Source organism: Lepidothrix coronata, unplaced genomic scaffold, assembly GCF_001604755.1.
Source record: "Lepidothrix coronata isolate B3197 unplaced genomic scaffold, Lepidothrix_coronata-1.0 Scaffold130, whole genome shotgun sequence".
In the NCBI taxonomy this organism is placed as follows: Eukaryota; Metazoa; Chordata; class Aves; order Passeriformes; family Pipridae; genus Lepidothrix; species Lepidothrix coronata.
This window is the reverse complement of record NW_016690310.1, coordinates 1,784,957-1,808,578: the sequence shown is the minus strand read 5'-3', so window position 1 is coordinate 1,808,578 and position 23,622 is coordinate 1,784,957. Positions and strand designations below refer to the sequence as shown.

The 23,622-nt window shown below is 37.4% G+C and overlaps 1 protein-coding gene across 4 annotated transcripts in view; it reads right to left on the bottom strand.

Moving 5' to 3' along the window:
• Nucleotides 1-23,622, bottom strand: part of NELL1 (neural EGFL like 1) — a 282,212-nt gene that overhangs the window by 168,721 nt on the left and 89,869 nt on the right. For all 4 annotated transcript variants that reach the window (XM_017826814.1, XM_017826815.1, XM_017826817.1 and 1 more), the window contains exon 12: nt 21,401-21,529. In XM_017826814.1, the coding sequence (XP_017682303.1) occupies nt 21,401-21,529 (129 nt within the window). The remainder of the gene's footprint in view (nt 1-21,400; nt 21,530-23,622) is intronic.

Below are 23,622 nucleotides of genomic sequence, written 5' to 3'. Positions count from 1 at the left end.
CACTTCTAAATCCAGCTCTTGAAACTTGCCAACAAGAAAAGAGTATTCTATTCTCAAAGGGAATAAAGGAACTCAAACAACCAAGCTTATAAACTCTCTGAGCCAAACAGTTTTCAATTTTACTTTTGGAATACTTTTTCAGGTTAGGATATCAATTTAGTCAGTCTTTAATGAAGACAGTAAATGAACCATGAGCCATAAACCAGGTGAATATTATAGAAGACTGATGAAATAAAGAAATTTTCTTTCTAACATAACACCACATTCCAGTGTCTCCTCTTTCGATGCGATGTTTCTACTTCCTATTGTTTGCTGGTTCTAATACCACCACTCATCTACCCACCACCATACTATCCATGCAGGTAATTAAAACATTGCCTTTTCAGACAAAAAATGCCAGGACACCCATAGATACAAATGTCTAGTTTTCTCTCACTGGTTTTAACTTCTGTTTTTTCTCATTGGGGCTTTCTATGAGCAATTAAGTCCAAAGATTGAGGACAGTAGTGAAGTGTTGCACAGGGCATTTCCTTAACTTTCACAAAAAGAACACACCCGAGCTTTATGTATTAATTTCCTATTACCATCTTCTTTCACTAATATCAGAAAAAATTATAAGTTACAAGGTTTTCAAGGATGTTACTAATACATAAGCAACCTTTCAACAGTGATCAGTCATTCATCACTCAAATATAAACTGGAGGTCTCTCACCTGCCCTTAAAATTGATCCAAATGTTACACAAAATTCTACTAAAAATTATGCTGTAACTTTGAGAATGTCAGGGAGAAAACTGTCTGTGCATCAGCTCATAATATAAGCACAAATACAAATCACATCCATTGAATTTATTGATACATACATTTAATCTTATTGCTGGATTGAGTAACCTGCTCAGCAGACAATATACTTCAGAAAATGCTTGGCTCACTTCAACTTAGCTCCCTCATTTTTAAGGATATAGACACTTATTCACTTCTCTAAACTCCTAAGCTAGTACCCATGTTTTGTTCTTTGTAATGAGCTGGGCAAGAGGAGTGACACACTGTGATATCTTTAAATAATTATTGAAAGTGTTTACACCTTTGGGTATTAAGAAGGACAGCTCATCTCATATGCATACAATCTTTCCAACTGTTAAAATTTAGTCAAAAAACATAGAGGTAGACATAAAAGCTTGGGTCCAAACAGCTATTTTAGAGGTCACAACTCCCCCGTAACTATTACTAGCTCCCTAAAATGTACAGGTGTCTAGCTCCTAGACCAAAATCCAAAATAGATGCCAAGGGTCCGTGTAAAAGGCAACCCACAGCATGGGGTTCACACCACTGAGCCTGCTGAGCAGAAACCTGCCCATGTTAGCTGACAAAAAAATGCAATAGCAACAGTTCAGCTCAAATCCCACCTCTCCTCCAGGCTTAGAGGTGTCTCTCCACCTGACAGGGAGACATTTACCTCCACCTCACATTTTCCTGAGAACACAGGCACAAAGGGCCAAAGAATGCAGGCTCCTAATTCCTACTTAAGCACTTAAAATACCCACTAAAGTCATGAGAATCTAAGGATTTAAACTGAAGATTAAGAGCTGAAGAATCTTTAGGGATTGATCCTCTCTCTTGCTCTCTCTCAAAAAGCGACAACCTTCTTTTTATCTTTGTTTTTTTTGCTCTTTTGTTCCAAAAGACGGCGGAGAAAGAAACAGCTTCTTCCCTCTGTGCAACAGCCCAACCATTAAATATGTTCTGACACACTGAGTACCCAGATCACTCCTCCACTTTAAAGGATTCACACTGTCATTTCCTGGCCACCATCCCAACAGGGCAAACTCGTCTGCAGGTGAAATATGAAGCGTCTTATGTTTGCTCATAAAAAGATTCATCGGGAGATAGTGAAATTTCCCTTGGAAGGCCAATGGTCAAGGCACTTGCCAAGGCAATGGAAAAGAACTGACAGCTGGTCTCTGACAGAAGAACTGTATATTTTCTTTACACTGTGCTTGTTTTCATACCTCTTTTGTACACAAGAAAAACCTCAACTATTTTCTCATCCTCATATAGCATATTCTTACTTAACTACACTGTACAGTGCAGGATACAAAATATTTGGTCCCAAGAGGACTGTGAGCTCTTTCATTCCCTCAAGAAACAGAAACAGAGAGACTGCTTAGCCGAGGATCCTAAAAACACTTTTATAGAAGTTTGTGGGTTTTTTTAATCCAGATCCACGTTTCAAAACACTAGAATTACACACATGATGATGAGAGAAAGGAACATAAAACATAACTGAGAATTACTTAGTTCCAATTGTCTAATCAGGAAACTGTCATTAGAGAAGTCCTGTTATGATTTTAATAATAGTTTCTTCTTATATATTGCATTTCCAATAAAAAACTCATTTCCTGACCTTAAAAGCAGTCTCTCATGTGACTTTTAAGTTCAAACCAGCATTCAATGACCCCTGAGACGTACAGATTACTGTCATTTCAAGTGTCACAATAAACCTCAGGTAACTCAATTCAAGTCTGCCTTACTGACTCAAAAGAGCCACGCTGGGTTTTTTTAATCAAGCCAAATAGCTCATGGGATGTTTGCTTAATTTTTTGTCAGGTAAAAAAAGATGTCTGCAGTGGCCAATTATACTCTTAAGTACAGTTTTCTTTTGTGAGACCGTATAATTTATTTCATTTGCTTTGCAAACAGCAGAGACACCTTTTTATCTGTTGGTTGTGAGCATTGTTCCTGTCCCTATGGCAATGGGCAAGTCTCTGGATCATTACTGCTTTGTGAATTTGACTCCTGGTACCCTGGGAGACGCATTCTTGGGATCCAGGATGTAGGGAACTGCGGCAACACAACAATGCTGCACCCCAGCAATTATCTGCTGCTTTTATGGGACCACACTGAGTTCTGGTTCCACTGGAAGTGGAATTTAGGAAGCCCATGGGGAGACCAGGAAGCCTTTTCAGTTACTTGGAAAAATAAGACATTAGAAAAATAATGTCAGTGCACAGATAATGGAAAAAAATGATAAAAAGCTTGGGAAAGTATCTGTATTCAGTTTAAACCACTTGTAAATTGCTCTTCATCTCTCCCACCACACCATACCCTCCTAGAGACAGCAAGGCAAGCACAGTTGAAATCAGAATATTTAACTATTCACTTTATAGTTCTAGGGCCAGTAACTAAAACTGCTGGTCTAAGCTTCTGAGAAAACATTTGCTGATCACAGGATACAGCAAAGTTCTCAAATCTCAGCAAAAATCAAGAAGCCTATTGAGAAAGTAAAAGTGAGGGAGAGTCTACAGAGCTAAACTATCTGAACAATAACAAGAGTCAAACCCACAGTGAGGGCCTGGAGTTTGCATCAACTTTGATGAGACATTTAGCAAAAACCATGACTGGCATCTTTTGAAAGGAAAGATACCATTCGCAGCAAATGAGAATTTAGAAAGCAGAGCATGAGTAACCAGGCTTTGCTCAAATAATGCAGCCTCTTAGTGCAACAAAACACTGGAAAGGAACAAACAAAGAAATCCAAATATGTCCTGTATCAGTACATTCCACACAGTTCAAGTGTACTTAGTGCCTCCTCAACACACAGTTTGGTTAGTGCAGTTTTGATAGCAGTCCTATTGTATGCTTTAAATGCAAAAAATTAATTACTTCTATCTGTCAGGCATCATCAGCTCTATTACACTAAAATGAGGTTTTGTTTGTTTCTTCCTCTGATGTTTTAATTATTGCAACATGATTACAACAGACAAAACAACAGCCTAAAGGTACAGATACAGCTAACATCTAAAATACACTGGTGTATAAATATGTATGAGGATGCACGCAGCCATGGACGATGCTTCCTTTCATAAACAAGCAACTCACATAATCAAAGCTTAGAACAATTTTTCTAGTACCTTCACATTATTAACATCCTTCAAAATTGCTCCTCATCACAGCAAAGTGACTTTGAGGTAATGAATAAACATCACTCATTCTTTTATGGGGGTAAAAAGGTGATGGAGAGAAATGCATGAAACCTGGTGAGAGATACTTGTAGTTATTAAATGGAAACACACAACACAAACTGTGAAGAACATAATGATTGATCATACTCTAGCATTTATCCTCACCCTTACATCTCACTATTCACATGTCACTCAAGCCAACCTCAGTGGTTAAATATTAATCACAGAATCATTTAGGTAGGAAAAGACCTTTAAGATCATCAAGTCCAACTGCTGTCTCAGACAATCAACGCATTGTGAAATATTCACCTTTAGGTCATTTGCTTGCTATCTATGCACATGTGGATTTAGAAAGCTTGAAAAAACAAAAGGTAGATCAGCTATTTAAAGGACTCAAAACCTTCCATCTTGTCCACTTCAGAAAGAATCTTGGTACCGAAATTTGAATCTATTCAAATTTATAAGAAGAGTAAGACGATAAAATTGCAATTTAAAGATAGAGAACATCAAAAAGAAGCAATGCCTCAGCTTATTCTGTAAGGAACAGGTTTGATTTCCAAGAGTTACAACCACTGAAAAATCCTATCCAGAAAAAAAATACTAAACTGTGCAGCACAGTAATGCAGAGATCCACCTACTGCAGTACAGTTAGGTTAGATCCAAAGTTATTTTACCACTTGTATTATTGCTGTGACTGTTGGGGCCCTCAAGACTCAGTTCCTGCCTCTGCTCTTGCATCACCAAGGCACCATTCATGACCTGGCTCTCTGGGCTCTCTTTCCCAAACCAGGTTTGTAGCAGGAGTGAGTTCTGCTCTTCCCTCAGCTCCATTTCTCCACGTGTTTTTCCTCGTGCAAAACAGTAAAATAAAGTAAGGTGAAAAAAATAAGAAGAAATAAAGCAAAATTAAAGAACAAATTTGAAAGGCAAAATAAAAAAAAAGTAAACGTAAAATAAAAGAATAAAAGAAAAGAATAAAATAAAACAGTAAAATAAAACAGTAAAATAGTTAAATAGCTCAATAATGAAGCAAAATAGAGTAAATAATAAAGTAAAATACAGTGAAGTAAAATTAAAGAAAAAATAAAATAACATTTTTCAGAAGTAAAACAAATTTTTTAAAGGTAAACAAAAAAAATTTAGAAAGTAAAGCAAAAAAAAACTTTAAGTAAACCAAAATTTTTTTTCAAAGTAACCCAGATTTAAAAAAAAAAAAAAACAACAAACTAAATAAAATGACAAAAATAAAACCAAAGTCAAGCAAAAGTAAATTAAAAGAGTTGGTTTCTAAGTGCACAGGAACATGAGAACAGAACACTGCAGTTGAGACAAAATTAATCTAAACTCTTTGGGCACTGCTCAGCTCAATTCCTCAAAGCTGCAACCCAAGCATATCCCCGCCTCACTCTGTATTGAGGACTCTGCTCTGTGGTTCTCTTGCACTACAGTGCTAAATACTCACAGAAAAAATGTTTTAAAACTTTTAGTCAGTCATACTTGATCCATCATGTGCTGTCACATCAGCACCACAATCATCACAGCCACCTCATGAGCAACAAAGCCAACCAGAGCCCAGCCTACTGATGGGACACCAGGGCCCAAAAATGCTGAGAAAGCAAGGAGCTGGGTGCTGCAGAGATGTCTTCTCAAAGCTAATCAACGCTACATCTTGTCTCAGGGATCAGCACAAGTGTGAAGGGAAGAGCTTCCAAGCTCTAGATTCTTCCTCAGTGGCCAAGGGGGGAGAACCACCACAGGGAAAGGAATTTAGCAGCCTCACTCTCAGCACTTTCTTTGAGTTCTGTCATGTGAAGCTACACAACTCAACGTGTGAATCCAAGTTCACGTTACTGAGATTCAAAAAAAAGATTTAATCACACCTTCTCTAGACTTTCCATGACTGATTTGCCATTGTCTATCATGTTTGTCTTCTATTTCAAGGGCTAGCAGGTACTCTTCCCATGTTACCAATAATCACTTATTTGCTGCCAAGAGGTTGACTCCCAACTAGATTCAGATCACCTCAGTCAACTTTTACAGTTTTCATTACTTTAAAAAAAAAAAACCAACAGACAAAACAAACAAGTACAGTCACTTATTCTCTCACATTGCACTCAAGACTAGCTCTGCAATCTTCACCCCAAGAACATCATTCCCTTCAAAACTTCCTTGGAATAATCCTTTTCCACAATGCCAAAAGCCCTGAAAAAATAGTTTAGCTAAAGGTGTACCTCAAGCAATTCCACATTTTTGCATTTTCCAGCTGTGTGTGGTTTCCTGTTGTTATCTCCTGACAGGTGCCACCCTGCAGCTCTCTCTGGGATGGCAATGAGCCACTGCTGCCTTCAAGTGACTGCCAGCCCTGTGGGACCAGGGCAGAGAGGAAACCCTTCCAGAGATCTGATCTTCAGCTGGAGGAAAGGTCTATTGTAGAGGCTGACAGCTCTCAATGAATTAAGAACTTACCACAACATTCAACTTTGCAAAGAGAGATGCCTCTGCTTTACTTGCATCACCACAATCAATGTATGTCAACAGAATTAATCTAGGTTTGCAAAAATAAATTTTAAAACAGAGAGTATTCAGTGAAAAAAGTGAAGGATTTTACATCAGCAAAAAGGAAACTGTTCTTGGATTTCAGCTTCAAACCATGTTCCCACATTTTTTTATTCCCACCTAAAACGTGGCCTCTTGTCTTATGCTTAGGTTAAAAAGTCTCCTGAAAAATAAATCCTATTTTAATCACACATCTGAAGAACACCTATTACAGTGATAGCCTGTGTCCAAAAATATATGTCCTAGACACTGCAGAAATAAAACCAGCTATAAGCATATATACATGCACTTACTGATATATCTAATCAGGAGGAAGAAAACCCCCCCAAGACTACAAAGGCATCCTGTAGCCACCTTAAAACTTGCAATGACATCTCTAAAGGAAGGCTAACTGTAAAACTAGGAAAAACAAAACACTGGAACTTTAGGTGTGCACCACAAGGACATGGACTGAAGCTTATATATATATATATATATATAAAATGAACAGGCTATTTCATGTCTATATGCCTACCAAACTATCATATTACTCCTGCAATTCAGCTGAACATTACACAGCCGCTCAGTCCTGCTGTTGGTTAAACAACTGCAACAAAAATATATTCTCAACTCTTTCCAAGAAGCAAAGCATTTTTTTTGGTTCATATAATCAAGTAACAATCTCATCTGCTCCACAGAATAAAACCAACCTGTGATAAGACATACAACTGACAATTTCAAACAAAATTCCTCCCCCGCCTCAACCAGGAATATCAAGGAATAATATCTGATGCTGCTGCACTTAAGAGAGCCCTAACTCAGTTTATCCCCTGTAGCTCCAGTTTAAATGATGATACAGTCTTTCAATCTACAGGCCAAAATACCTCCTACTGCTACACACGTATTTTTCAAGGAATAACAGTGCCAGCTTTTATGCTAGTTATAGGATACTTTTTATGTCACAACAAAATCATTTCACTATCATCTCTTCAATTTAAGTAATGTTCTTTTCCAAGACTGAAGTCAAAGAAATTGTGTACCAATCAACCAGGTTATAGATTCAATTTTTTTTTCAACTAATTCAGTTTAAAAGGGAATAGACAGCTCATGACCCTGTATCCTTAAATCAAAATGAGGGTATAATGCCCCTGTCCCAATTCTCCAGTCTCAGAAGGACCATCTCAGTCTCCTTTTTCTTCTGAAGGAAAGGACGTTATCAACTGTAACAGGAACTCGTGCAAGTTAAAATAAAGAAAATAATTTACTACAAAATCGGTTGCTTTTCCCTCAAGATTTCTGATTTTCTTGCAGTTTCTAACTTTGACACGTTTTGGCTGTCTCAGGTTTTATCAGCTTCACCAGTTCTTGAGAATTCTAAATGCCTACTGATTTCACAGGGGTCAGATTAAGGCAGTGAAGAAAACAAGGGAGAATTTCTCTGGTTTAATAACAAGACTGAAGGAAGAGTTCTCAAGTCAGTCAGTTCAGAATTAATTAAAATACAGGAGAAAATACCGGGGAATGATTTATATTCAAAGGGGATTATGGCTAACACTAAAATGTTTACAAAATCAATGGGAGCCTAGCACAAAACAGATACAGCTCAGGGGAATTCACATTGATTACATTCCCTGTCCAAGATCTGTCCTCTTCTCCATGTTCCTCATTAATTCATTTCAAGATTTATGTGAATTGCAAAATAGATGTAACTGAGCTGCAGGTACTTATATTGTGTTAAATAAGAAAGAAAGAATTCTAGTCATCTGAAAACAAAATTCATTTGTTTCCAAATGTCTAATGAGAGAGGATGGTTCGGTTCCCCTCCACATTCATCATCTGTTGCACATTATTGAATATCCAATAATGCCAATACTGACCAAGAAAAAACTGACACAATTTGTTAGCTCTCAGACTGAGTTGAAAATTTCCTAGTGTACCCAAAACACAAACCCAAGTACTCCTGACAACCAAAATAGTGTATGGGAAAAGCTGTACATTTTTATAACACTCAAATTTTTGTAGCCTTTATATAGAATTAGCAAGGTGTTAATCACTAGAAAGGATGTTGGGGCACTGCAGCTCCAGTGCTGTCAAGCATCAGCTGCCCTACCAGCCACAAAGGCAGGTCATGTTTTAGACAAATTTGATATTATTGTTTGTACAGAAAAAATTACTGGATGAAAACCACACACAGTGGCAGTGCCAGGCTCTGAATTGATTCCTATAGAAAAGAACGACTGGAAATTGTGCCTTACACAAACTGAATGCACTTCAGATTGCCACTGACCTTTTCACAATAGCACTGATTCAGCTAACTAGACTGAAAGCCAAAAAGCAAATAGAGTCACCGAAGGGGTAATGGGTTAAAACAAGCTCCAGAACAGAGCAGGAGGCCTGACCTTCAAAGGTTAATGTCACTTGTGCCCAAGTACATGGAGGAAATGTTTCATGACCAACATAGTGGTTCTTAAACAGACATTATATAATTCCAGGGAAACAGAGTGCTTAACTGAAAAATAACTCACGTGCATGAACCTGCCATCTCCAAGACTAGAATCTTAAGAGTCTGAACCAGCCTAATTGTTGGTCACACAGATTCTAATATCTAGCAGTGATCTTTACCTTCCCACATGCTTGCCTGATTTTCCATTTTGTCAGTCAAGTGACATTACAAGTCCATGTCATCATGGCGAGGCTTCGTGAACGAAGATTTGGGAAGGCTCTATCCACATTTGCTACAGGCACGCTGGACAAGTCCATGTAAGCACTGCAAAATTCCTCTCGCCTAAGAAACTCGCAGTGGAAAACAATTCCTGTATTCTAGTGGTAAGGAAGAGCTTTGTGCCGAGAAAATAACTAGGATCATTCCTACTCCTGGAAATGGGAATGCATCAGCAACAAACTCAGGCTGCCATGGCATCTCCACATAAGCCAACTAACAACAGATGGCACTGAATCAACTCTGCACAAAACTGTGTTTTACTGCCTTGGGGAGGGAGGACTCAAAAGTTAGGAAACAAAAACCTGAGTGATCTGCTGCTGAGAACAGAAAAAGTGGGAATGGCAACAGCTACTTCTTGAACATCCACCATGAGGATAGGTCTCAGTTTATAACCTGTCCCCCAGGCAGCAGGAGCACCACTAACCTTTGTGTCTTGGGCTCCAACACATGGAAAGCAGAGTAAGCACGTGGCCAACCTGCCTGTGGTGGAGTCTGGTGCCCCAGGAAACTGCCTGCTTTGCCTACGCCTAGAGACAGCCCCGAGGCAACCAGGAATTTTCCAGTGCAAACTCTTTGCAAATTAGGTATTCTCCCTTTTTTTGCAAAACACAGCATGTCTCGGAGCTAACACTAACTCACATTCATGTCTGAAGATGCTGCCATGTGTTCGTATAATTATCTCAGCACTAATAGCTACCAATACGAACAGACACATTCTCTGGTGAAAGCTAGAAGGGAAAATATGAGTCATAGGATTAGGGGAAACAAAATAATAAAATAAAGCTGAGAGGTTATCAATCCTAAGGAAAGAAAAGAGACAAAAAGGAGTGTGCACTGCTAATTTCATCCTAATAATTTTCAAGCACTTTCTTAAGCCTGTAAGTGGACAGAAAATAATTTTCTGCTATTAAACACAGTGATCCCTATAGGGACATGTTATCACCTCACGTATATGAGGCACATACAGCCTCAGTGAGTGAGTTCAGGACAAGACATAAACACAGCAAACATCTTCAACAGAACCAATAAAAAAATTAGGTTAATAAAATGCAATTAATCAGAAACTATCCACAGCAGGAAGAAAAAATAAGATGTCAAATTTAGAAATGAAAAGAAAAAACGAAAAGAAAATTATAAGGACAGACAGTGAAAAAATTTCTAGAACACCCAAGCGGTATTTTGAAATTTACCCTTTAGACATGAAGAACACGTGCACTAACCAGAAAAATGGGAAGGTATTTTTTTTAAAAAGAAATGAACACTAAAAATATTGTAAGAGTCAGCAAATCAATACGAAACTAACATCAATATGAGTTATCTTTGTAGATGCTGAACATATCTTTGCACTAATTTCCATTACTTGAATCAAAGTTTCACTCTAACTTTTTTTAGAACTCTTTTCCCCAACCTCCAAAAAGATTCAGGTACAAAGAAGTAGATTATTAAATAGAGGTAGATGTATTAGAAAAAAGCACTTTTTGAGAGATTTTTTTAGAGGCAGCTAGCTACCTAAATGAAATTGATTTGTCTGTCAAAAATCTTTCAGAGTAAGAGGAATTCTCTTTCTAAAAATTAAATCTGTACATGAATATTTTACAGAATGTCTTTCCTTAGCTGTCAATAACATTTAGTAAATAAAATCGGAAAAAAAACCCCAACTTATTTCTTGCTATGTAAGCAGTTTGATTACTTTTCTACACTTACTTCAGCTTATTTAGTGGTATTATTGTGCTGTTCCTTATCAAGAGAAAGCTGCACAGACATACAACACTAAATTGGTATATCCTAAATATATGAAGGCCCAGGTGGAGCTTCCTCTTCTTGATAGAACAATGCAATTGAAAAAAGCAGTCTTATTTTTAGTTTCAGTTCCAATATAGCTCCTCATGCAACACAATAAATAATTATTATGTTAGTCCTTTGCTTAAATAAATCTATAAATGCGTTTCCATAAATGAATTGCATTGAAAAAACACAAGGAACTGAATTTTTATTTGAAAATAAAACTTGATACAAATATAAAAAAGAAATATGCCTATATATATTAAATTTGTTGTCTAAATTTGTCTAAATACATTAAAATTGTTATATACCAGTGTAACTGTACTACATCTGGATAATGTCAAAAGCTTAATGTCTTTTAATAAATTCAGAATGGATTGCAGTTAATACAGGCATAGCCTGTACCATCAGCATCCAGCTCAATTCCAAATTAATCTGAACAGAAGCCATAAGGAGAAATGCTGGAAAAGGATGAAAATATGCATGCTGAAATTGTAAAGGAAAAGTGGAGAGCAAACCACATAGCAAAGCCTGAGGTTAGCAATAATGTCTTTTCCAATAATTTCTTAACTTCTGTGCTTTGTTTTTTACATGCACATTAACTTTGAATACCCAGAACTGTATCAGTAAGTCACTTACTAAATCTTGCAGGGAAAAACATGTTGGTATAAACTGACATTTGTCATGGCTTTAGAGACTCTTGTACTTTTAGAACCAATTTCACTTTTCCATCTATTGGAAACAAAATATATTCATATAAGGGAAAAGACAATAGATAATATTTACTAGTGCAGCCTCCAGCTATGCTATTACCACAGGCAAAACACATTTTCCATTAAAAATAATTTTTTTAAATATTTTTATGACAAGCCAAATTATATTTTCCATTTATTTTTGGTGTTTTCTTTGTTGTTTGGAGGGGTTTTTTTGTACTGAAGGACAAAAACTTAATTTCCTTCAGCAGTTTCAAAAAAAAAAATTAACAATTGTAGGGAGAAAGGAGAGGTGGTTTGGTTTGTTGCTCTTTTTTCAATTTTCTTTCGCAGCCAACTTTAGGTAGAGCAAATCCTTTAAGATTAATCAAGCTGGTCAACACAGAATATCTGCTAGATGTCCTTTTCTGGATGCAGTAAAGCTGCTGTATTTGTGCTTTATATTACAGCCCCTGGGCACCATAAGTCTCCTGGCTCCCCAAAGCTCTAACCTTTCATTTTCACCTGTTTTGTAGCAACACTCATCTCTGTTACCTTCTCCCAAGGTGGGTGCTGTGCCTTCACAGCCAGGCAAAGTGCCACCATGTTCCACAGGGTCACTACCCACTTATGGCTCAGCATCTGCTCAAGAAGCACCAGAGCCACAGACAACTTGCACTGAAGCAGCTAAAAGTGCTTAAAAGCATTTTAAAAAGATTCTTTGAGAGGCCATGGCAATGAGGACAGTTCCTGGGGAGTTTAATGCTATTTTCTCCCAGGACCCTTGACATGTATATACAAACCTGAACAAAATGAGTTTCTACACTTTCTTCACTGTGTCCATTACCTCAGGTCTCTACACTCTAGGCTGAGAGCTGAGTCCTCCAAGTCCTTCATACGGGTTCTCTTGCAAATCAGGTTTTTTCCTGTGTTTTCGAAATTGAGGGGGGTGTTCATTGCAGTCTGTAACAGCTCTTGCTGTAGGACAAGTGCACATGCTTCCCTCCTCTGACCTACTCATGCCACCCTAACAGTTACATTTAGACAGCCTCAAAATTTGTTCTACCATTGCCAGCACAGACCTTGAACCAGCTAGAGAGCAGCATTTACAACGTTCATTTACTCAGTGAAAATCAAGCCCAACCCAACATGTTATCTATAAACTGGCCCTGAGAGCTTCCACTTGGAAAAGGAGCTCCATGCCCACAAATCATTCTTTAATAGCAACAAGGAGACAGACAGATTGAGCATCAAACCTGCACATCACGTTTCTTCCAAGCAGCTGAAAAAATGCATTTAAATGACATTATCTTTTTCTCATTTCAAGATTATGCAAAGTAATTTCCCTCTCTGCATACCCAAGCACTGCAAAAGGCAACCATAGAGGGTCAACAGCATCCAATGTCCCTCCAGTGCTCTTGACACAATACACAGCACAGGATAAGAGATGACAGAACCACAAAAAAAATTTAGGTTGGAAGTTAACTGGAGGTTCCCTACATCAACCCCGTTTTGAACTCCACAGGCCCCTGAGAAAGTCGCTATTCTCTCAGATCCTGGGTAACTAAAGGGTGTTCTGCTGCAATGGGAAAGCTCCATTTTGCATATATGCATAAACACACACATCCATCATACATACATACACACACACGTCATTTTTTAACTATTCCAGTTATGCTCCAGGTTTTTAAAAAGGCAAAACTTCAGCACCTTAACCTCTAAGATTTAAGAGGTATGTGCACAGTTTTTAGCAACTTGTATAAAAGTATTGGTAAGTGGCTTCCATCCAAGTCCAAGCAAAACCTCCTCATTATATACAAACATTTCTCAGTATTTTTCAGCTCAAACACAAGCAAACTTCTGATGACCACTAAAAGAACAATTCTGATTTTTTCTTTCCTTTGCTGCCAAACGTTTGATGCAAACACTGATCTGGTATAAACCGCCACAGCTCCACGAAAAGCTCTTTCACGTTTTTCCTTTTCATTGATGCCAGCACAACTGTGACATGAGCTATACCGTGTCATAATTGGAAGAAAGAATTTTGGAACTATCAGGATCAGATACAAGGGCTTAATGAGTAAAGACCAGCAAGAGCTCTTTCTGATGATAAGGTGTAGTACATACACATCACCATTTATTGCACAAACTTCTCCCTTTCAGGGGCTGCCCCTGGACTCCTCTCTGAAACAGAGTTTAGAAAGCAAGTCCTTTCTGCACCTCATGACTCAACAGGAGTGTTCTCTAATAAATTTTGTCTGAAGCTCCCTCTCTGCACACGACAAAGGGTCATTAGAGTGTAATGATAATTACTCTGGCCCAGAAGGAACATGCAACAGCTTTTTCTTTTCTCCTGACTTATTAGTCACCTTTTAAGACAGATTCTACTACAATTAATAGCCAACAACATGGCACTGGGCTTTTCATTAACCCACCTATCAAATTATATCCCATGCAATGCAGAAGAATGCATGTAAGAGCATTTGTTGATCTGGGGACACAGCATCCTCCATCTCTCCATGTGAACAAAAATCTCAACAGCCTCAGAGCAGGATTTTCATTGCCATTCTGAAGGGGTGAAGATGCTTTTTTTTCTTGAATAGCAATGATTGTAATTTGTTTAAATGCAAGTTGCTAACATAAGAACTGACAGTTGCAAGGCTGAATTCCTTAGGAGCCATAATTATTTATGGCACTTTATTATAACAACTCCGAAACATATGGTTACCTTATTAGAAATTAGAATTTATTTTCATATAAATCTCAGCATGACATTACACCAAAAGAACTAAAGTTACTCGGGGGGATGGCAGATAATTCCACTTTCCAGGGTGGGTTCTGTAGTTGGAATATGAATTTAAACTAATTAACTTGTAAATATAAAAGCGGTTTTGATAACAGAAATAATATATCTAGCACCATATAAGGCATAAACATCATCTTCCAACAAACTCTTGAATCTTCTTAGTATAAAAAAATTTTAATATTTTCCTTGAAATCTTTCTGTCGACTGGCAAGAATATCATCTCTGCCTTTGAACTTATGCATTCACTTGGCAGGAGAAAGGTCTATTTTGTTTTTAACTCAGTTTCCTCCAAGAGCAGCTCACAGCAGAAGGAATCTGCAGCCTCATTTATTTAAGTCCATATACCCACAGATGCAGGACTTTGACAAGTGCCTGCCTTTTGATGATGTTATAAAAGATGAATTTGAGTTCGTGCAATGGTTAAGAATATAATTTTAAATAAAACTTCTTTCTTTATGAAAACAGTAGGCAAGACAAATTTATTATTTGTATTATACCCCCAAGAGAAGGCACTTTCTCTGATAAATAGGATTATATACACAGCAGAAGTTTAAGTTTGACACTGTCAGGTAATTGAAGTTTTAAAAAGTAGGTTAACAAGTGGCTTTAAAGAATGTGAACTTTTAAAAAAGCAACGTGTCATCAAGTCATGTGTTTATAAAAGGCAGGGGTGGAGGGGTTGTCTGGGGTTTTTGGCATGGAGGGGTGGTTTGGGGTTTTGTTTTGTAAGCCTCCACGTGAGGATTTAGTGTTTCATTGAACAGCCATCAAGGTAGTCTTTAAGGCAGAGATGATGATCTTGGCCATAACATTTTTAGATTCTTCTCCTGCCCTCCTCTTTTTTATGGTTTCAGCATAGAGAAAAATTCAGTCCATTTGCCATCAACATTTGTCCCATCCCCTTAACTTCATGGAATTACCTGAAGCACCCAGTGCGTACAGCTCGTGTATATGTACACCTGTACAGCACAGAACATGAGTCTATTATAGCACACAGTGAATAACTTCTGCAGGAGACAGACGTCTTGGGATGCAGGTTTTTTGAGAGTACCACAAACAGAAGGATTATCATTAAAAGCTGACCCAGAAGTCAAGCCAATGGACACCATCCAAAACCACAGTCGTACATCACTGCCACACAGAAGGTTTATATGGTACCACGTAATGTTAATGTCACCTCCCAAGCCACAAGGCGGTGAAATTAGAACAGCTGCAATGAAATCACTGCAGAGGAGGAGGGGAAAATTCAACAAAATTCACCTTATTTTATAGAGCAAGAAAAACACCAGCTGCAGAAACTCAGTGGATTGCCAGCAGAAAATTCAACAAAATTCACCTTATTTTATAGAGCAAGAAAAACACCAGCTGCAGAAACTCAGTGGATTGCCAGCAGACTTGTACTCTGAGGGCCATATGCAGGACTGGGTTTATTCTTTTTCAGTTCAAATGGCTCGTGAAAAGTTCTGCCACTGAACAGTTATTTATGTACAGGATGTGATGAGTCAAAGGATTAAATATCAGAGGTAAGCTTTATGGAGCTCTCATCTTCAGAACCATAACAGAAGCCACACTGTATGATGAAAGATTTTTTTGTTCCTCTGTGTTTTGCAACAGAAGTAAACTTCTGGGTTTGATTGTTGTTTGTTTTGGATTTTTTGTTGTTTTTTTTTTCCATTAAAGCATGCTGATGGTGATGTCTTTGGACTTGGAACTAAATCATTAATCTAAAAAGGTTAATTTTTCCCAATTTCTCCGACAATGGAAAAAACTCCAACTTTCTGCCTCTTTGTGTTGCAATTATTTTTTTCTATGTGACTTTCAGAAAACAAACATTTCCTGACCAAACCTACACTATTGTACGTTCAGAACACATTTTTTCAATATATTTATATATCTATGTTTCTGTAAAGGATTTTCTGACTACATCGGATATCAAGTTCAAAGGAAAAGAAACTGAAAGCAATAAAGACCAGTGTGAGTGTGTGTGTGTGTAAGATATTTACAAATCACAAGTAAATGAAACATTGTTTTATTTTTAAAGTAGCAGCAAAATCCTGAGATTCCAAGTTAATGATCTGTCATGTTGAGAGCTTGATAGCCTTGTGCACAAGTCAACCAATGAGTGTTGGGAAATTATATTGTTCTAAAAAATTAAGATAACTAAGAATGGTATCTCTTGCTTTACAAGAATATTGAGACAACTGCCTTTCAGAGCTCTAAGTCAAAGTACTTAGACGAAAAAATAAAAAAGAAAAAAAAAAGAAGAAAAGTAGTGACCTTAGAATTTTATTGTCAAGTAAGTGAGATAAAAAGCTTTAACTGGTCTGTCTTCTAGTGCCACATGTAGAAGGGAGACTGGATGCCTACAGGAGATGACTGCACGGTGGTCTGGCACATCAGGTGGACACTTTGCCTGGTCAGTCTGTGCTGCAAGCTTAGATCCATGCTCACTGCCAAATGAGCACTCAGTTTTCTCCCAAAGCTTTCATTCTTCTTTATCTCATCTACCCAAAATCTGCCAAGCCCAGTAACGTTATCCTAACTCTTCCTCACGGCACAAACTAAGCAGATTTTCTGAGTTTGGCTAGTATTTCATAGCTTATGTGACATTTTTTTCAAATGAGCAATAATTTGTGAACAACAGATTACGATAACGTGTCTGGAGCACAGAAGGGAAAGAGTGACTTGGTTGTGTTCTTTTTCAATGAAAGTCACAAGTGCTTCTAGAGCATTCTCACAAGTTCAGAAATGGATTGGATTTTCACAAATATTAAGGTATTTAACTCATTACTCTTTAAGCTGAGGTAACAGCACTAAGGTGACATTGAGATCAGGTCACATAAGGAATCATCCTAGAGAGCATACTTAGGTGTACAGGAAAAGAACACTCTACCATATCATTATAAAATAAAAATATTCATCTTGTAGGTCCACTTTAGTCAATGGATTCTTTCTTATAATAGCAAGAATCTATAATAGAAATTATAGATTTCTATAATTATAGAAAGAATCTTCTTTAAATCTTAAATCCTGTTATCACAGGACCATTCTCTGGTGACACTGGTTAACCACATGCTGCACAACATGACAAGACTTCTTGTGGTGTGCTACTGTACCTCTTTTTCTAGATGCTTCTTGGGAGCTTAAGAAAGTGTGCGTGAAGGTTTGGATGGAAGGTTAATACTAATTTTCTTGCTCCGTGCACTCCTGTTGGTGGGAAGAGGCATGAATTTATCCCAACTGTGATATTCATCCCTCTTCAGGTTTTAATAGTTCTCACAATGGATCAGAGCTCAACAGCAACTAGATAAAAATCACTTTTGTACCAACATAACAACTTTGCAGGTGGAAAGGGGTGTTAATGTTTCAAGCTAAGAATGTAATAAGAATGAAGAGCTGAAATGTGGCAGAGGAATATTCTTTTGTTCTTTACTGTGAAATATAGATAATCATTGAATTCTTTTCAGAAGACATGGCTCTTCTCTTGTTAGTATCTAAGAAGTGAGGATCAGCATGCTTGCTAGCAACAAGCCTGGCTTTCAGCTGACTTGATTTTCCTCAGTTCATCATCTCTGAGCTTCAGACTCTCTATCTGCTGACACTTTCCTGCCTCTCAGTTTGCCATATGCAGACTGTTCCTATTAGTATTTGCAAAGCAGTCATAAACTGCAGAGCTTTTCAAGTCTGAAGAAATCCTATATTCAAGCATTTGCAGGTCTGCTGTACACATCACATAACATACCTGGAAGAACCAACATTAGACAGACTCAAATGAATTCCCCATTTTAGTCCTGGTTTTCCCATGAACTGCTGCCCCACAACTAACACTCACTCGTGGAACTTCCAGGGCTCAGCACAGGAGCCCAGATGTCACTTCCCAAGAAGTCACAGCTGCAAGTGTGCACAGACTGCTACAACTTGACTGTTTGAGTCAGGCAGATCTTGGACTTGCACAGTTCCCAGAATTCATCCATGCATATGTGACAGAGATAAATGGACACTGGTTCAACACTTGTGCCTAAGTATCCACAACTGTAGCTAAACCTCTAAAATATCTCTATAAATCTCTCTTCAAAAGATGAATACTCTAATTATCTCTCATATATGCAAGAAAAGAAGGCAAATGTTAAAAAAACCCCAACTTTTAAGTAAAGTGCATTGCTTTTACAGAACATAGAGAATCTCCACTTATCTCCTTCATTCATTACAAGCTCCATTTACTTGTTTGTTTTCAGAAACTTCTATCTTTCCTGAACACATCTCTGTTATTTCAAAAGTGGAATGCATACAGTGAGTGGTTATCCTGTATGTACATCTTGATGTGAGAAGCTGCTAACTACTTGAAAAGTAGTTACTGGAAATTAATAGTAAAAGCCTCTCAGGTTTGTATTATTTATTGTACAAATATGCTGATGTAAATTCTCTGATAAAAAGTTAGAAACTTTTTTATTCTTTTTTCCATTGTACTGCTAATGTGAATACAGAATGTTAAAAAAGAGACATACTTGTCAAAAAGCAAAGCAGACTCACCATACTTCAGAGATCTTACAAAATGAAATTCATGCTGTAAGCTCCAGCAGGATAAAACTGTGTAAATAAGTGCAAGTAGAAATAACAGTAAAACCATAGGTAAATCTACGTCAGAATTCACACCCACAAGTACTTCAAATACTGGAAGAGATGAGAAATCTGGAAAGCTCCAAGTTAATGATCTGGAGCACTCCAAACTAAGGTGTCACTTCCCAGCACATATCATGAGTATGAAATAGTTTAACCTTGCCACCTCCAAGGAAAGAGTAATCTTACATGTCTTAAGTTTGAAGGCTTAGGAATGACAGAGACAAATCTAAACTACAACTGAGCATGAGATCTTCCTTCCTTCCTTCATCTTGTTCAGGTGTTTTGGGTATTTGATTCTTATACAGTACACACAGAAGTCCAAAAGAGTAAAAGAAAAAACCCACCCCTATACCTTATCAACATCCTGGCAACTGTACCTTCGGATCCACGCCTTTAGCCTCATTTATTTAAGTCACAGCTTCACCATGCATTTGAGACTATAGTACAGCCAACTATGAAATGATCCTACTTAGCAGATTGAACACAGAGATGAGAGGAAGGAGGTTAGAGAGGCATAGAGAGAAATTTTGCAGAGAGCTGTTCTGAGGAGTGAAAGGAAGGTCTTTATAGAGCTGAAAGGAGTCACCTCTTGGCTAATCAATTTGTCAGTCTGTAGCTTCCCTTGCTCAAGGCCTCTCTTCTCTGCATTACCTCCTAAGAACTGCACTCCATCTAGCAAATTTATAATTTCATAAAATGCAGAAAGCAACACTCATCTATCCTATGGTCTCAGGCAGCAAAAGCAGCTGTGTTTGTTCTGTTGCCTCATGTTTCATCCACATGCACAGAAGTCAGGGATTTGATTTACTCTTCTGAAATTTAATGCAACATAGACCAGGTATGTTGTAATTCCTGCTAATTTCTTTAAAAAGTTCCTTCTTTCACCATCACTCCCACTAATGTACTGCCAGTATCTCCAAAATTGTTTGGGTCAAGATGTTTAAATTTTTTTCCACAGAATTAAAAAGGGGACAGTCTGATACTAGGTAAATAAAAGTACTAAGCACTGATGCTATTTAAAACAGAAAAAAAAAAGAACTAATACTGTGTTATGCATCATAGCTCATAAACAGCCTTCTTACTGTCTTCTGATCTCTGAGAAGTCCTTGTAGTACACATAGAGCAGAGGTTCCCACAGTTTTTCGTACAAAAAAGTTTCTATACACAATATATCTGCTGCCTACCTTTAAAAACACATGCAGGAACTGTTTTCCCAGTCACTGGAAGTGCATATATAGGACCATTCAAATTTTTGTTTGTAGAGAATTGACTTAAAACTGTAAGATTTATAGCTGCAGTTTACTGAACACATTTATAAATTGCTATATAAAGCCATCCTGTTCTCTTGCATACACTAAAAAATCTTTTTATGAATGCAGGATCATTTCAGCACAGTCCACGCACGTCTTTTTTTATTCTTTCATCCTGTCTTCCAATTCTTATGGTATATTTTAACACCTTGTCAAAAATGCCATCTCCCTTCCATCACCAGTACTATTGGAAAAACAATCCAGGGAAATACTTTTTACAAAGTAGTTTGAAAACTTCCTATAATGGTCAAAAGATTAAATACTGCAGCCTGACATGCAAGAGTATTTAAAAAAAACATAATGCAAAGACAGGAAGGAATGTGGTATATACTGAATCATCAATTTATTTTTTAATAAGTGCATCACAGCTATGAATAACAAGTTCTAGAAAACACTGAGAATCCAAAAGAAGAATAATACCCCATTGCATTCATTCCTGTGATGGAACAACACATGAACAGAACTACCTCAGCCACACTTTTCTTACAAAAGGTCTCTTATGTATCATAGGAAAACCATTTCAGTTAAGTACCTGTCCCACAGAAGTACTTCAGGGAGGACTGCAGGTCGTCATTTTTATATTTGAGCCTCAGTACTCCTTCACTCTTACCTTTCTCACAAATGCCTGAAGGATTCCCACTTCCTAAATTAATGTATTTTATAAAGACACTGTTCTCTGAAAAAGATTTTAGAAGGTAGGTGCTATTCTCTGAAAAACAGCACTTTTCAACTCAGCATGACCAGGGTGTGCCAAGGCACAACTGCAACAATGAATTATTCCCATAGACAAGTAATCCAGGTGGTCCAGCACCACTTGTAACCTTCAATCTCTATTTATGAACATGGGAAGGGTCCTTGTCTTATTCACCATCATGAAACTGAACTTTGCAAAGAAATTCATTCATGTGCAATTTATTTCAAATGATATTTCTGAATAGGCTGTTCAGGGGGCAGGTCTGAATATTTTGTTTACCTTCACAATATGCAGAGTCTCCTTGGACAGAGAGATAACCATTCTTGCATTCACAAGTAGCTTTTGTGTTCCAGTTTTTGCACTCTGAATTTTCACCACATCTGTGCCCCTCTGCACAGAAGTTATGGCCTGAAATACAAGGAACATACAATATGGTATTAAAATGTGTTTATTTCAGATATTCAGATATTTGCATTGACTGTGTCACTCAAACTTCATCATGCTACATTCCAGAAATTCTCTCTACAAACCTAGCTGGTGCACACAGGATTTTTGGGTTTCTCCATCAATTCATTCTCAGTAAAACCATTTTATTCAAAAAGGTATTTGTATGACTACTTTAAGTTAGGAGAAAAGACAACCCCAGAGTAGGAAACAACGACAATTCATTAGTGTTCTACTGAACCCATGTAGCATAAGCCTCTGACTGTCAAAAAGTGCAAGACTAACTTACACCAAAAAGACAATAAAGTGAAATATAAAAGAAAAAAAATCCTTCAAAATTCTCTTATTATGCATAACCACACAGAGACCAAAATGAGGCACTGCACAAAACTGCACCTCTAGTCAAGGCAACCCCAGACACTGCCTTGTAATTCTGTCATCAAAAAACAGCTCAATTGTTTCTACTGTTTATAATTATTCCATGGATCGTGTTTTATAGAGGACATTTTTTATTAATCTCTCTTTTTTTCCTTCACACGAATTCTCGGTAGTTTCTTTGTGAACAGTTTCTTTTATTCCATACAAAGTCGTTTCTAAAAATAGGATGAACTTTGCCACTTCCTTCTCTAAAGGCACAACTGGATGAAGTTCTTTCTTTCCAATTTTCAATATATCTCAAAGACGTGTCAACATCTTTCTCTGCTGAAGTCTAAAGTGAAAGTAATTGCAACTTTATCTCTTTAAAGGCACTCCACTGGAAGTACTGTTAAGAGATAACTTACAGAATTTGACAACAGAATTTTTTTCCTCCATTGGTGTATGTTTTATGGGCTTTCTCTATTAATATCCAAGAGCTAATTTCTATTTGACTGAGATATATAAGCAGTCATTTTGGCAATTTCTGTTTTGTCTGGATTTTCTCTCCTGGAAGGAGGGAAAGCAGAAACCCAGACATACCATCACCTCCTGGTATTCCAACTTGAGCTTATGTGAATACAAAACCAGTTTCTGCCAGTTCTTCCTGGTCATAAAGGAGCCAACTAAGAATTCTAGTTCATTGATTGTAAACCTTCCTAACAACTTCTAAAGACAACTAAGGAAAACACAACCTAAGATCTAAATGCAAGTCTTTGTTCACATCCTGTGCTTTGACATTCTATTTTTATTTGTTTTTAAACATGCACTTTAGTCACCTACTAATTTAACATGCAGGTTTGTGTCACTTTAGTGCACTCCAGCTTCGTCAGTCTGATCATCTAATGCTGAGTTTTGAGGTAATTTCTATAAAATGTCAATGCTTGTTAGCAAGGAGGACACTTTCTCATGTTGGATGTGTCAACATCCAACTCTACACTTAAACCTCAAATTAATTTTATTAAGAACCAAGGAATCTTCCCTGTGCTCAGTTAAGCTTGTTCTTTCATTGTAATCCAACTTGTGAAAAAGAACCAATTCCCTTAATGAAAACTTCAGATTTCCCTTCTAGTCTTCACTCATTTCACAGTCTGGTAAAAACCACTCAAGTATTCCAGATACAGCCTTGTCAAGCCTGGGTACTTTTTATTCTGGTAGAATAGGGTGCCAATACACTGCCTTTACCCATTTACACAATCACAGTATTTGACTTCTCATTTTTGCCTTTATAACTATAATTGAAACTGAACACTGGAACCCATCTCCTCAAACTTATCTTTTCAGCATCTAATTTATGCTCCCCAAGCAGGATTACTATTCTGTTAGCATTCTAGGTAACATCCAAGAGACAACAAGTTTTATAACATTTTCTTTGTCACTGTTTCCCCTAAGACTGTGACATCCTATTCTGTTACTGGCTTCTTTAGAATAATAATTCTACTTTGAACTCACCCACAGTATTAGTTTTATATTTGATTATTATTGGGTCAGAACCTCTGTAACATATCAGTGTGTTAAGCTAGGGACTAAAACATATCACATTTTAATACAGTGTGGATTGTTACTCTTGGGGTATTTTGTTTATATTTATTTCTATTCCCCTCTCATCCAGACCTCTAAAAAATATTTCATCTTTCCCAGCA